General features: G+C 43.2%; 1 protein-coding gene across 3 annotated transcripts in view; it reads right to left on the bottom strand.

Annotated features, from left to right (window-relative positions):
* slc6a2 (solute carrier family 6 member 2) overlaps window positions 1–13,571 on the bottom strand; it is a 167,448-nt gene that overhangs the window by 20,969 nt on the left and 132,908 nt on the right. For all 3 annotated transcript variants that reach the window (XM_048605752.1, XM_048605753.1, XM_048605754.1), the window contains exon 10: window positions 5,545–5,644. In XM_048605752.1, coding sequence (XP_048461709.1) covers window positions 5,545–5,644 — 100 coding nt within the window. The remainder of the gene's footprint in view (window positions 1–5,544; window positions 5,645–13,571) is intronic.

The following is a 13,571-nucleotide window of genomic DNA, read 5'->3' as shown; positions in this document are numbered from 1 at the left end:
CATCCTAGTACTGTACACTACTCCAGTTGCAGTCTTACCAATGCTGTGTTTTTGGTCTTGCCATCCTGTACATTCTGCGGATTGCCTTAAATTGTAGAGAATGTTGTATGTTAGCCACCCCTAGGGTGTGAACCACACGTGTACTTATGTTGGCAACACTTTGAAATGAAATGAAGCCAGCTTCAAATTGATATTACTTGATACCAATTCATCATCCTGAACTTCACAACATTTTCAAGAACTGCATTCCTTAATTATAGTCTAAAATTTCCCTTTTGTTATTTGTATTTTGTGAATGGTAGCCACAGTTAAATTCATTACCTGGGTAGGTGTTACATAGTTTTGGTCATTTGACACTAGAGGATTTCTCTCACTTTGTTATGGATAAACTTCATTTCAACTTAATGTTTGCACAGTCTGATGCTGCAAACCTTACAGGAGAACAGGAATAAAACATTTGAGACTGACCCTCATAAATCATTGTTTGGATGTGCATCTGAAATTGATTTTAGTATTTCTGTAGTTGGTCTATATGGGAGATTGTATAAACTAAATTATGTTCAAGTAGGTATGAATTACAAACAATGAAAACCCCCTAGAGCCCCGTGCTTGCCTGTTGGGCTCTGATCTAGACCCCACCCATCCTGTGCCCTGCTGCTCATCAGACCATGAACATCTTATTGTCAACCTAGTTCCTAACTCATTTACTAACTCAACAGAAGACTCAAATGTACATTGCAAATAATATGGTATAAAAGGATCCTGATTTAACACTTTAACCAAAAATAGAACTGTCTGAGCCCTGGGGCGAGATATGAGCCATAAAAATTGTTTCGTTCTTGTGATCATGTCACATGCACATGACATGTTTACACTTCTCTGATTGTGCGTGCACTCTGGCCTGGGCTTTCTGAGCAGCATCAATTATGGTTAAGTTGCTGCTGGACCAATAAATTTCTCTGACTGGACACTGATGTGCATTTCTCCTGGGACTTTCACAGTCATTTGCATCACAGTCTCCAAGAACTTTCTCAGAGTGGAGTGGAGCAGATTTGGCAAAGACAGGAACATTCCCTTTTTATAGCATGTGCTATCTATTGCATGGTAAGTTTTCAGATCTGGGTCCAATGTTCGTGAATTTGTAAAGTAGGTGACTTTGGTGATCTGGACATTTGAGTCAGATTGAGTTAAAAGGTTAGTCAGGCAGGCTGGGTTGGGATGGGTAGTCTGGCTGGGAACAGAGACTGGTCAGGAGTGTAGGTACTGATGCAATTGGCAGGGCAGTTGGGTGACATGTGGTCAGCCTATAATGGCCTAACCATGTGGTTATGGGGTAGGCGGATTGGGCTTGGATGGTCAATGGGTATCTAAGTCAAGTTGGGTGGATGGTTAAGTGGGGGAAGCTGGAATGTAGTTGAGGATCAGGTGAAGGTGGGGGTAGTGGGAAAATCATTTGGGTAGTTTCACTGGATGTTAAGGTTACTTCTGTGTTAAGATTTCCTGGATAACTATTCAGGCATGAACTGCAGAATTATCTGTAGTCTTCACAATTCTGACTGAGAACTGAAGATATTCCTGGAAGATCTTTGGAACAGATGGATCATTTATCAGAATTGTACTTCTGAGTAATTCTCACACAAGCCCATGCAGCAGGACTTCCACAGGGTGCTGAAATGTATTTTCAGCTGTCCCTCCAGTTCCCCAATGAGCCAAAATCTAGAATATTTCACTGAGTTAAAGAAGGAACAAAAATCTAAGTGTTTATTCTTGCATTGTTTGTTTATATTTCAGAGCTGGTTCCTGGAACAATTATTATGTTACAATAATTCATTAAACTAAATCAGTTAATAAAATGGAAGATATCCATATTGCTGTTGATGTGAATACTTTTTAGGAATGAAGACCTCTTTACAGCAGTGGTCAGATCTTTTAAAAATAGTTCAATGCATCTTTTTGCACTTTCTTCCAATCACGCTATGCTAGGCAATGCATGTACTAAATAACAAATGGCAGCCCTAAAAGTAAATACTGTAGGAGCTGATAGAAATGTTAGATTCTGGTTTTGAGAGTACTTAATAAGAGAAAACTTGTTATTGTTGAACAATCGATGTTTCAAACTTTAGCATAACAACAATAAAAAGGTATTAACCATGGCTATTCCTAAATCTGTAACAACATCCTATTGGGGCAACTGTTCGGCAACTGAAAAAAAAAGTGTGTTGTTTTCCAAATTGTTGCCTCTTTGTACACAAATTAATTTGCACTTTTTTGCAGAACAGATCCATGCCTCTTCTAATTTGATAAATGTTTTCAGAACTGCAGCTATAAGCTGACATGTACAAATGAAAATTTACTTTTTGGATGCAGAATAAAGATTGGACTCATTGCTGAAGTTCTCCTTTAGCTATTGTTCAATGTAACAATAGATATACAAATTCTACATTAGTTACATACACCTGTCCACATCTTATCAGCTCCTGTACATTTGAAACTATTCTAAGTGAGCAAACGTGAAACTAATGCCTATGAAGTTATTGAGAAATAAGAAATATTCAGTCATTAAACTATTTTGCTCTCAGTTGTAAAAATAGGAAGGAAGGATGATTTGACGAACACGAAAACTGTGGACAGTCACGAATCACTCAGTGTATTTGCTTGGAATGAAGAGAAAACGAAAGCAGACTGAACTGTTCATATGCTTTTCCTGAGTGTTTGGATGAATTTTCATTGACTGTTGAACTTATGGGCTGTTTTTAAGTTGAACTCAAAACAAACTGGAAAGTATACTTGTTCAATGTTTTCACTGGAAGTTTAGTGATAATTTGACGACACATCATGGTAAAATGGAATACTATAAATTCTTCCCAGCTGTTTGTTTTAAAATTGTCAAGATTAAGATTTTACCACAAGTAATGCGATGCATAAACATTGAGTATTTTGATGAATATAAATGCATACTTTATGGACTATGAGCTTGTTTCCAAAGAAAATTGAGAATACTGTTAATCATTTTCTTGTATGTTACAAAGACTAAGTCATGAATGTTCACAGTTATTGACGGTTTTGATAATGCATTAATTACTACAACAAATATCAACTTGATTTGGAATAGGCTGCAGATAATTTATTCAACAGAAAGTGCAAACCTCTGCGACTTTATTTTTAAGTCCTTCTGTTTATTTTCTACATGATTGTTCAGACCTGTAAAGGTGAAATTGACACTTGCAATTGTACTGTGAAATGCCAATGCAGTACAATTATATGACTTTCATAACTATGCTTAAATCCAAATACCTCAACAACGTTCCCTTTCCTTAAATGCTATGTATGCCTTGAGGGCCTTGACAATAATCCCATTGGGTCACTTTGACCACTGGAGTCTTTTTCCAGTCAAGAGGTAGACGATAAAATGCCAGATCACATTATTGGCAGGCTTTAATTAATGCTGAGAGCTATAATACAGTATCTTCATCTAAACATCAGGTCATTTTGTGTTATTTGAAACTTTAACAGCATCAAGAGGCCCTGGTACATCGGACAATTCTAGAATTGGAGTAGCTACATAGCCACAAATGCAGTAATCCTACTGGTATGTGGAAACAAGTCTAGATTTGAAGAATATCGCTATAATCATCAGTCTATTTATATCAATGTTCAAACTCATTTTAATAACAATAATTAACAATCAGCTGTGTTAAAAGAAAAGGCATTAATATTAATTTTCAAAATCATTGTCCATTTGAAAACATCAGAATAATCATAAAAATGTTATAATTCCCTGCTGTGAAATTGCCCTTTGAAGTGTCTAATTTTGATAATGTGCTTTAGATTTATACACAATACATTATTGCTTTGGTTTCAATATGCCACCAAATTATGAACCACTTTTTTAAAAATATGGAAAACTATCAATATTGGTGCTGTGATGATGAAATAAATAATTTCCTGCAGCTAACACAAGACTTTCTAAGGTATATCAACATTCTGTGTAAAAAAGATTGACAACGAGAAAAACAGTTTTCTCATAAACCAGGAAAATATTCTTTTACCTCAAGATCAACCAATTAATGATCAACATAGAGACAACAAGGTGCAGGGCTGGATGAACACAGCAGGCCAAGCAGCATCATAGGAGCAGAAAGGCTGACGTTTCGGGCCTAGACCCCCTAATATCTCTAATGATCAACATAGATCTGGTCTGTTAAAACCCAACATTGGATTTACATATGATTTATGTTTTGTTCTTTATATAATGTGAGTGATTTGAAACTCTACAATCTAATGAAAAATTGTAATTATCAAACCTTAATTATTTTCTCTCTTCATACTGATTAAGATTAATTTCTAAGTTATCATATGGTTAGATTTGACAGTTCACTTAGCTTATCACAACTAAATTAATGACTATACATAACAGGCTACTTTCTCCAAATGATGTCATTTTTAACATAGAAGTCAACACCTACAACAAGCTTGCTATCCAGACATTAGGAAATCAAGGTATGCTCATTAGAAAGTCTCTTGTGGCTCTTTGATTCTGAATTCTACTTTATCCTTTGTCTTTTAAAAGTGGCAAATTATGACCAACCTGAATTCTCTAGGATAAGGAGAAAAAATCTTTGTCTCTTCTCTAATAGCGCAAGTCAATGGAAAAATGCTTACAGTGTCTTCAGAGATGCGGTTTTGCTGAGTTACACAACCATTTTTTCCTACCACTTTGAATTATTCAGCAAATACTACAGTGTGACTTTTACTGTGCCAGGGTACAAATATACAGTTGCAAGACTTTCTGTTTATGCTTTGACAACAGTCCAGTAGTCTGAAGAATAGTATTCTTATGGATGGAATTATTGCCAGACCATTGTTTGTCCCATCCCTCAACTTCTTTCCTTATTAATAAAAGTTACTGGCTACAACAGAGCATCATCTTCCTGTTCCTCCCATTCAGAGACACAATGAACAGTAATGCTGAAAACTAGCTGAACTTAGCCAAATGTCAAACTGATAATCCAGCTGGGAATTCAAAACTCTTCTATCATAGTTGCCAGTGCAGAATGTGTCATACTATTCAATAACACAGTATTGGACTTGCATTATTTACAAAAAGACCATTCTGTTGCTACATTGAAAATACATATTGTGGCTTAAAAGCTTAGATTGAAATCATATCTTATTAGCATTAATACAAAAGTAACATTTTGGAAATCAGATGAAAGTTCAAAAATTGCAAATTCTCTCTTTTGTTCTCCACATATACTGCCAGAATGTTGAGTATTTCCAGCTTCTTCTGTTTTGTATTCTGTAATTTTTTCTAAATGAAATTTAAACCCTATTAGTAATAAAAGTTTAATGGACAACAATTATTGTATACACAAAGGTACAAAATGTTCGTGCTCCCTGCTGTAGCCCTTGTACCACATTTCATTGATATTATACTTGTGTTAAAGAGATGTCTAACAGAACAGAATTAACTTGGTCAAATAACAGTTTACCATAAGCCTTTTACTGTTGTATTTGAGTAGTTTAAAATTGAGTGAAACTTACCATAAAACCAAGATACACCAATGGCTTCTATTAATACTCCAAATAGGATTGCTGTTCCTGCAGCAAATTGATCTAGTAGCGTGAGCACGTAAATCCCACCCTATAAAATGTTTAAAAAAATGCAATTCTTATGTTGCATATTCAATGTTTTCATTAGGTTGTTCTTGATAACAAATGATAAAATTATAAATCCCAAAATCAAACCATTCTGACAATATCCAGGATTATGCTGAAAAGTTAACATCAAAAATCCTTCAACTCACTGTCTGCAATCTGTACTATCCTGGAGCAGTGACTAGTTTTATGTAATGAGGTAATTAACAATATTTCTTTTATGAACTGCAAATATAAATATTGAGTTCCTAAATATTAGTAGTAGCAATATGCACTTCCCTTCCACAGGATTAAATCATTGGCATTCCACGGAAGTGATTTGTGATAATTGATTTGTATGACTAATGTGTGATTTTATTTAGATTTATTATTGTACAGATGAGCCATACTATGTAACAGTATTCCAATGAATGTGGACTTGTAATGGTCCACCAATCTGGAACAAAACACAGAAATAGCCCCAGCATATACAATCTTTTCACATTCAGCTCGAAAACCCACGGTATGAAATTATCTTGTCTCAGGGAACTGAATGGAATGTTGTTGAAGATTATAGTACTAAGACTTGCATCAAGTAGGAAGTTTGTTTTCTTTTGTAAAAAATGCTGGTCACTATGTTAACTCCGGTACTGAAGGTAAAGTCTTCATAGTCTCATCAGACAGTTACAGATCAGACCAGACCCCTCAAAATATTTTAAGGAGGTAACTTAGACCCTAATTTTTCTTACTTTAAAAGTAGATGTGAAGTGCTGTTTTCCAGATACGATGCGACTGGTCAAACTACTTGACGTAAGTAAAACACTATTTATTTAAACACAATAGTTAAAATACAAACAAAAGAAAGAAGAATTTAGAATAACTTAATGACTGGAAAACTTAACTGAATAATAGATACAGTATCTATTACTAATTAACTGTTCCAATGCAGGGTAGTTTGATCTTAGTAGGATAATAGGTCGGCACAACATCATGGGCCGAAGGGCCTGTGCTGTGCTGCACTGTTCTATGTTCTATGTTATATAATACAATGACATCCCATAAACACACCCCTTGGGAAAAAGGCAAATTCAGACACAGATTCTTACATGCAGTTCTCTAAGCCAGAAGGAAAAAACATCGTGAAGGTTCAGAGAGAATAGCAGCTCGGAATCTTTCACTGAAGGTTCCAACTCTTTTTAGGCTCCAAAGGCTTCACAAGCTGTGTTATTAAGTCATCTTCAGTAGCCAGTTTGGCCTTACAACCTCTCCCAAAAAAAAGTTCAAAATAACCTTTTAAAGTGACAGCATCGTCACAAGACCTTAGGCCTGCTTTCCCATTATAGAGAGATGACTGGTGGTGGTTCAACCCAAGGGTCTCCATGCCTCAGGTGAGGGGACAGATCAAGAAAGTTGGGGAGGGGGAGAGGGGATGATTCCTGCATGATGACCTTAACCAGTGTTGGTGCTGTTGGCATCACTGCATTGTAAACCAGCTACCCAGACAACTAAGCTAACCAGCCCCAGTACTAATATGGACACCAGATATTGACAGAAGAATGCTGTATCCATACCAATGCTCCAGGAAATCTCTCGGGTCCTTCTGCTTCTGATTCTTTCCATTATATACCGGGTCATTATCAGTCCATATGAGACAATACACCGAGTGGCCCTCAAACTTCCAGAACAAAAAGTGCTCAAAGTTCAATTAAAATGTTCGCTTACTCAGCCTTGTTGCATCAGAATGTAACAAAGGATGAATGGTATTTGCATAAAACGTCAGCTGTTTCCCTTCATACAGCTATCCATCCCACCAGCGACTGATACTTCCCTCTGTCTCAATGTGAAAAGAATTTATTTTCAAAAATGAAGATAATTAACTCATAACTTTGTTAGAACTTCCAGAGTCAGGAACACTCCCCAACATGCTTCCTGGACACCCACAAAATTTGGATATTTCCTCTCCCCAAGGCTGTAAACATTACATGGATTCAAGATGGCACTGACACCAGGCAACTCTGCGAATGATCTACAGCAGATCTTATTCTCAAATTTCTTACAACTGTTCTGCACTTTTGAACATCAATTCTTTCTTGCTTCTGTGCACGTCCTGTGCAGCCGTAACCTTGTATGCCTCGTTTTGTCTAAACACCCTATGATCTGCATGTACTTCAAGCAAAATAAAATATTTCACTGTACTTAGGGTACATGTGACAACAATAAATCAAATCAGAGATAGTAGGAACTGCAGATGCTGGAGAATCTGAGATAACAAGGTGTAGAGCTGGATGAACACAGCGGGCCAAGCAGCATCAGAGGAGCAGGAAGGCTGACGTTTCAGGTCTAAACCCTTCTTCAGGAATGGGGGAGGGGAAGGGGGTTCTGAAATAAATAGGGAGAGAGGGGGAGGCGGACAGAAGATGGATAGAGGAGAAGATAGGTGGAGAGGAGATAGACAGGTCAAAGAGGCGGGGATGGAGCCAGTAAAAGGTGATTGAGTGTAGGTGGGAGTTAGGGAGGGGATAGGTCAGTCCAGGGAGGATGGACAGGTCAAGGGGGCGGGATGAGGTTAGTAGGTAGGAGATGGGGGTGGGGCTTGAGGTGGGAGGAGGGGATAGGTGGGAGGAAGGACAGGTTAGGGAGGCGGGGACGAGCTGGGCTGGTTTTGGGATGCGGTAGGGGGAGGGGAGATTTTGAAGCTTGTGAAGTCCACATTGATACCATTGGGCTGCAGGGTTCCCAAGCGGAATATGAGTTGCTGTTTCTGTAACCTTCGGGTGGCATCACTGTGGCACTGCAGGAGGCCCAGGATGGACATGTCGTCTGAGGAATGGGAGGGGGAGTTGAAATGGTTCGCGACTGGGAGGTGCAGTTGTTTAGTGCGAACCAACCATAGGTGTTCTGCAAAGCAGTCCCCAAGCCTCCGCTTGGTTTCCCCGATGCAGAGGAGGCCACAATGGGAACAGCGGATGCAGTAGACCACATTAGCAGATGTGCAGGTGAACATCTGCTTGATGTGGAAAGTCTTCTTGGGGCCTGGGATGGGGGTGAGGGGGGAGGTGTAGCACTTCCTGCGGTTGCAGGGAAAAGTTCCAGGTGTGGTGGGGCTGGAGGGGAGCATGGAGTGGACAAGGGAGTCACAGAGAGAGTGGTCCCTCCGGAAAGCAGATAAGGGTGGTTGGGAAAAATGTCTTTGGTGGTGGAGTCGGATTGCAGATGGCGGAAGTGTCGGAGGATGATGCGTTGGATCCGAAGGTTGGTGGGGTGGTACGTGAGGAAGAGGGGGATTCTGTTTTGGTTGTTATTGTGGGGAGGGGATGTGACAGATGAGTTGCGGGAAATGCGGGAGACACGGTCGAGGGCGTTCTCGATCACTGAGGGGGGGAAGTTGAGGTCCTTGAAAAACGAGGACATCTGAGATGTACGGGAGTGGAATGCCTCATCCTGGGAGCAGATGCGGCGGAGGTGAAGGAATTGGGAATAGGGGATGGCATTTTTGCAGGAAGGTGGGTGGGAGGAGGTGTATTCCAGGTTGCTGTGGGAGTCAGTGGGCTTGAAATGGATATCGGTTTCTAGGTGGTTGCCAGAGATGGAGACAGAGAGGTCCAGGAAGGTGAGAGAGGTATTAGAGATGGTCCAGGTGAACTTAAGGTTGGGGTAGAAGGTGTTGGTGAAGTGGATGAACTGTTCGAGCTCCTCGTGGGAGCACGAGGCAGCGCCGATACAGTCATCAATGTAATGGAGGAAGAGGTGGGGTTTAGGGCCAGTGTAGGTACGGAAGAGGGATTGTTCCACGTAACCTACAAAGAGGCAGGTGTAGCTTGGGCCCATGCGGGTACCCAAGGCCTCCCCCTTTGTCTGTAGGAAGTGGGAGGAATTGAAAGAGAAGTTGTTGAGGGTGAGGACGAGTTCGACTAAGTGGATGAGGGTGTCAGTGGTGGGGCAACTGGTCGGGCCTGCGGGACAGGAAGAAGCGGAGGGCCTTTAGGCCATCTGTATGGGGAATGCAGGTGTGTAGGGACTGGACGTCCATGGTAAAGATGAGGTGTTGGGGACCGGGGAATTGGAAGTTCTGGAGGAAGTGGAGGGCGTGGGTGGTGTCACGGACGTAGGTAGGGAGTTCCTGGTCCAAGGGGGAGAAAATGGAGTCCAGATAGGTGGAGATAAGTTCGGTGGGGCAGGAGCAGGCGGAGACAATGGGTCGACCAGGGCAGTCAGGTTTGTGGATTTTGGGAAGGAGATAGAAGTGGGCAGTGCGGGGTTGGGGAACGATGAGTTTGGAGGCTGTGGGTGGGAGGTCACCTGAAGTGATGAGGTTGTGGATGGTCTGGGAGATGATGTTTTGGTGGTCGGGGGTGAATTCATGATCAAGGGGGCGGTAGGAGGAGGTGTCGGAGAGTTGGCGCCTGGCCTCGGCGATGTAGAGGTCAGTGCGCCATAGTACAACTGCGCCTCCCTTGTCCGCGGGTTTTATGGTGAGGTTGGGGTTGGAGCGGAGGGCTGCACATTCTGTGGGGGAGAGGTTGGAGTGGGTGAGAGGGGTGGAGAGGTTGAGGCGATTGAGTCTTGACGGCAGTTGGAGATGAAGAGGTCGAGTGAGGGTAGGAGGCCTTGGGGTGGTGTCCAGGAGGAGGGCGTGTGTTGGAGGTGGGAGAAGGGGTCAGTAGAGGGAGGGTTAGGCTCACGGTTGAAGAAGTAAGCGTGGAGGCGGCGGAAAAACTGCTCAATGTCCAAACGTGACCAGTATTTGTTGATGTGTGGGTGGAGGGGGACAAAGGGTGACCTCCCACCCAAGCCTCCAACCTCATTGTTCCCCAAGCCTGCACCGCCAACTTCTATCTCCTTCCCAAAATCCACAAACCTGACTGCCCTGGTCGACCCATTGTCTCCGCCTGCTCCTGCCCCACCGAACTTATCTCCACCTATCTCGACTCCATTTTCTCCCCCTTGGTCCAGGAGCTCCCTACCTATGTCCATGACACCACCCATGCCCTCCACTTCCTCCAGAACTTCCAATTCCCCAGTCCCCAACACCTCATCTTTACCATGGACGTCCAGTCCCTATACACCTGCATTCCCCATGCAGATGGCCTAAAGACCCTCCGCTTCTTCCTGTCCCGCAGGCCCGACCAGTACACCTCCACTGACACCCTCATCCGCTTAGTCGAACTCGTCCTCACCCTCAACAACTTCTCTTTTAATTCCTCCCTCTTCCTACAGACAAAGGGGATGGCCATGGGTACCCACATGGGCCCAAGCTATGCCTGCCTCTTTGTAGGTTACGTGGAACAATCCCTCTTCCGTGCCTACGCTGGCCCTAAACCCCACCTCTTCCTCCATTACATTGATGACTGTATCGGCGCCGCCTCCTGCTCCCACGAGGAGCTTGAACAGTTCATCCACTTCACCAACACCTTCCACCCCAACCTTCAGTTCACCTGGACCATCTCTAATACCTCTCTCACCTTCCTGGACCTCTCTGTCTCCATCTCTGGCAACCACCTAGCAACCGATATCCATTTCAAGCCCACCGACTCCCACAGCTACCTGGAATACACCTCCTCCCAACCACCTTCCTGCAAAAATGCCATCCCCTATTCCCAATTCCTTCACCTCCGCCGCATCTGCTCCCAGGATGAGGCATTCCACTCCCGTACATCTCAGATGTCCTCGTTTTTCAAGGACCGCAACTTCGCCCCATCAGTGGTCGAGAACACCCTCGACCGTGTCTCTCGCATATCCCGCAACTCATCCCTCACATCCCCTCCCCGCAATAACAACGAAAACAGAATCCCCTTCGTCCTCACGTACCATCCCACCAAACTCCGGATCCAACGCATCATCCTCCGACACTTCCGCCATCTGCAATCCGACTCCACCACCAAAGACATTTTTCCCTCCGCACCCTTATCTGCTTTCCGGAGGGACCACTCTCTCCGTGACTCCCTTGTCTGCTCCACACTCCCCTCCAGCCCCACCACACCCGGCACTTTTCCTTGCAACCGCAGGAAGTGCTACACCTGCCCCTACACCTCCCCCCTCACCCCCATCCCAGGCCCAAAGAAGACATTCCACATCAAGCAGATGTTCACCTGCACATCTGCCAATGTGGTATACTGCATCCGCTGTTCCCGTTGTGGCCTCCTTTACATCGGGGAAACCAAGCGGAGGCTTGGGGACTGCTTTGCAGAACACCTACGGTAGGTTCGCACTAAACAACTGCACCTCCCAGTCGCGAACCATTTCAACACCACCTCCCATTCCTCAGACGACATGTCCATCCTGGGCCTCCTGCAGTGCCACAATGATGCTACCCGAAGGTTGCAGGAACAGCAACTCATATTCCGCTTGGGAACCCTGCAGCCCAATGGTATCAATGTGGACTTCACAAGCTTCAAAATCTCCCCTCCCCCTACCGCATCCCAAAACCTGCCCAGCTCGTCCCTGCCTCCCTAACCTGTCCTTCCTCCCACCTATCCCCTCCTCCCACCTCAAGCCCCACCCCATCTCCAACCTACTAACCTCATCCCACCCCCTTGACCTGTCCATCCTCCCTGGACTGACCTATCCCCTCCCTACCTCCCCACTTACGCTCACCTTTACTGGCTCCATCCCCGCCTCTTTGACCTGTCTGTCTCCTCTCCACCTATCTTCTCCTCTATCCATCTTTTATCCGTCTCCCCCCTCTCCCTATTTATTTCAGAACCCCCTTCCCCTCCCCTATTTCTGATGAAGGGTCTCGACCCAAAACGTCAAACTTCCTGCTCCTCTGATGCTGCTTGGCCCGCTGTGTTCATCCAGCTCTACACCTTGTTATCTCAATAAATCAAATCATTTGCTCAGTGACTGGATGAAACAGATTAGTTAACTAAAATAAGCGAGATGATTAGATTTTAAACTGTCTGCAATCTTCAACAGATGCATAATAGAAATATAAAAATTGTAAGTTATGTACTTATTGCTAACGTTAAAAATCAGAGTATGCTTGGTACATAATTTGCTTTAAATAGATCTCAACTATAAATAGAGTAGCTCAAGATAAACTGAAAATATTCTTCAATAACTCACTTTGATCAAATTTCCAGCGGATGCCAACACTAATTCAAAGTAATTAAGAAATTAATGTCTGTTAAACAAACACTTTATTGTCGTTTAGGAATGTCTGACTTATGGGAGACCTGGAGTGTTAGATTGTGCAATTGCATATCTTCGTGTTACTATTTAAAGATATTATTTGGCTTCTTGTTAGAGGCCAATGTTTTTGTTTGTTTAGTTAGCAATCATAAATGTATCTCTAGAAAAGAAAAATTTAAGAAGACCTATGTGAGTTATCCCAAGATAGCAAGAATTGCAGATGCTTGAGTCAGAGACAACAAAGGGTGGAGTTGGAGGAACTCAGCAGGCCAGGCAGCATCAAAGGAGCAGGTTAGTTGATGTTTCGGGTCGGGACCCTTCTTTGGAAATGGAGAGGGGAAGGGAGCTGGGAAATTATTAGAGAGGACGGGTGGGGCTGGGGAAGGTAAGTGGAATGGTGATAGGTGAGTGCAGGTAGGGAGCGGTGGGGATGGGAGGTGTGGATAGGTGGCTGGGAAGATGAATAGGTTGTATCAGGTCAAGGAGGCGGGGATGAGAGGGAGGGTTGGACATGGGATGATGCTGGGGGTGCGGAGATTTTAAAACTGGTAAATTCTGCATTTAGGCTGTAGGGTCCCGAGACAGAATATGAGGTGCTGCTCCTTCAGTTTGCAGGTGGTATCATTGTGACATTGAAGGAGGCCTAGGATGGACATGTCACCCAGGGAGGGGGTAGTTAAAATGGTTTGCGACCAGAAGGTGTTGTCATTTGTGTTTCACTCCTGAACATTGCAGATGTCCTCATATTTCAAGGACCGTAACTTCCTCCTTCCGGTGATCAAAAATGCCCTCATCCGAATCTC

This window comes from Rhincodon typus, chromosome 15 (genome assembly GCF_021869965.1).
Source record: "Rhincodon typus isolate 14 chromosome 15, sRhiTyp1.1, whole genome shotgun sequence".
Taxonomy (NCBI): domain Eukaryota; kingdom Metazoa; phylum Chordata; class Chondrichthyes; order Orectolobiformes; family Rhincodontidae; genus Rhincodon; species Rhincodon typus.
The sequence above is the reverse complement of the archived record's forward strand: the minus strand, read 5'-3'. Positions and strand labels throughout refer to the sequence as shown.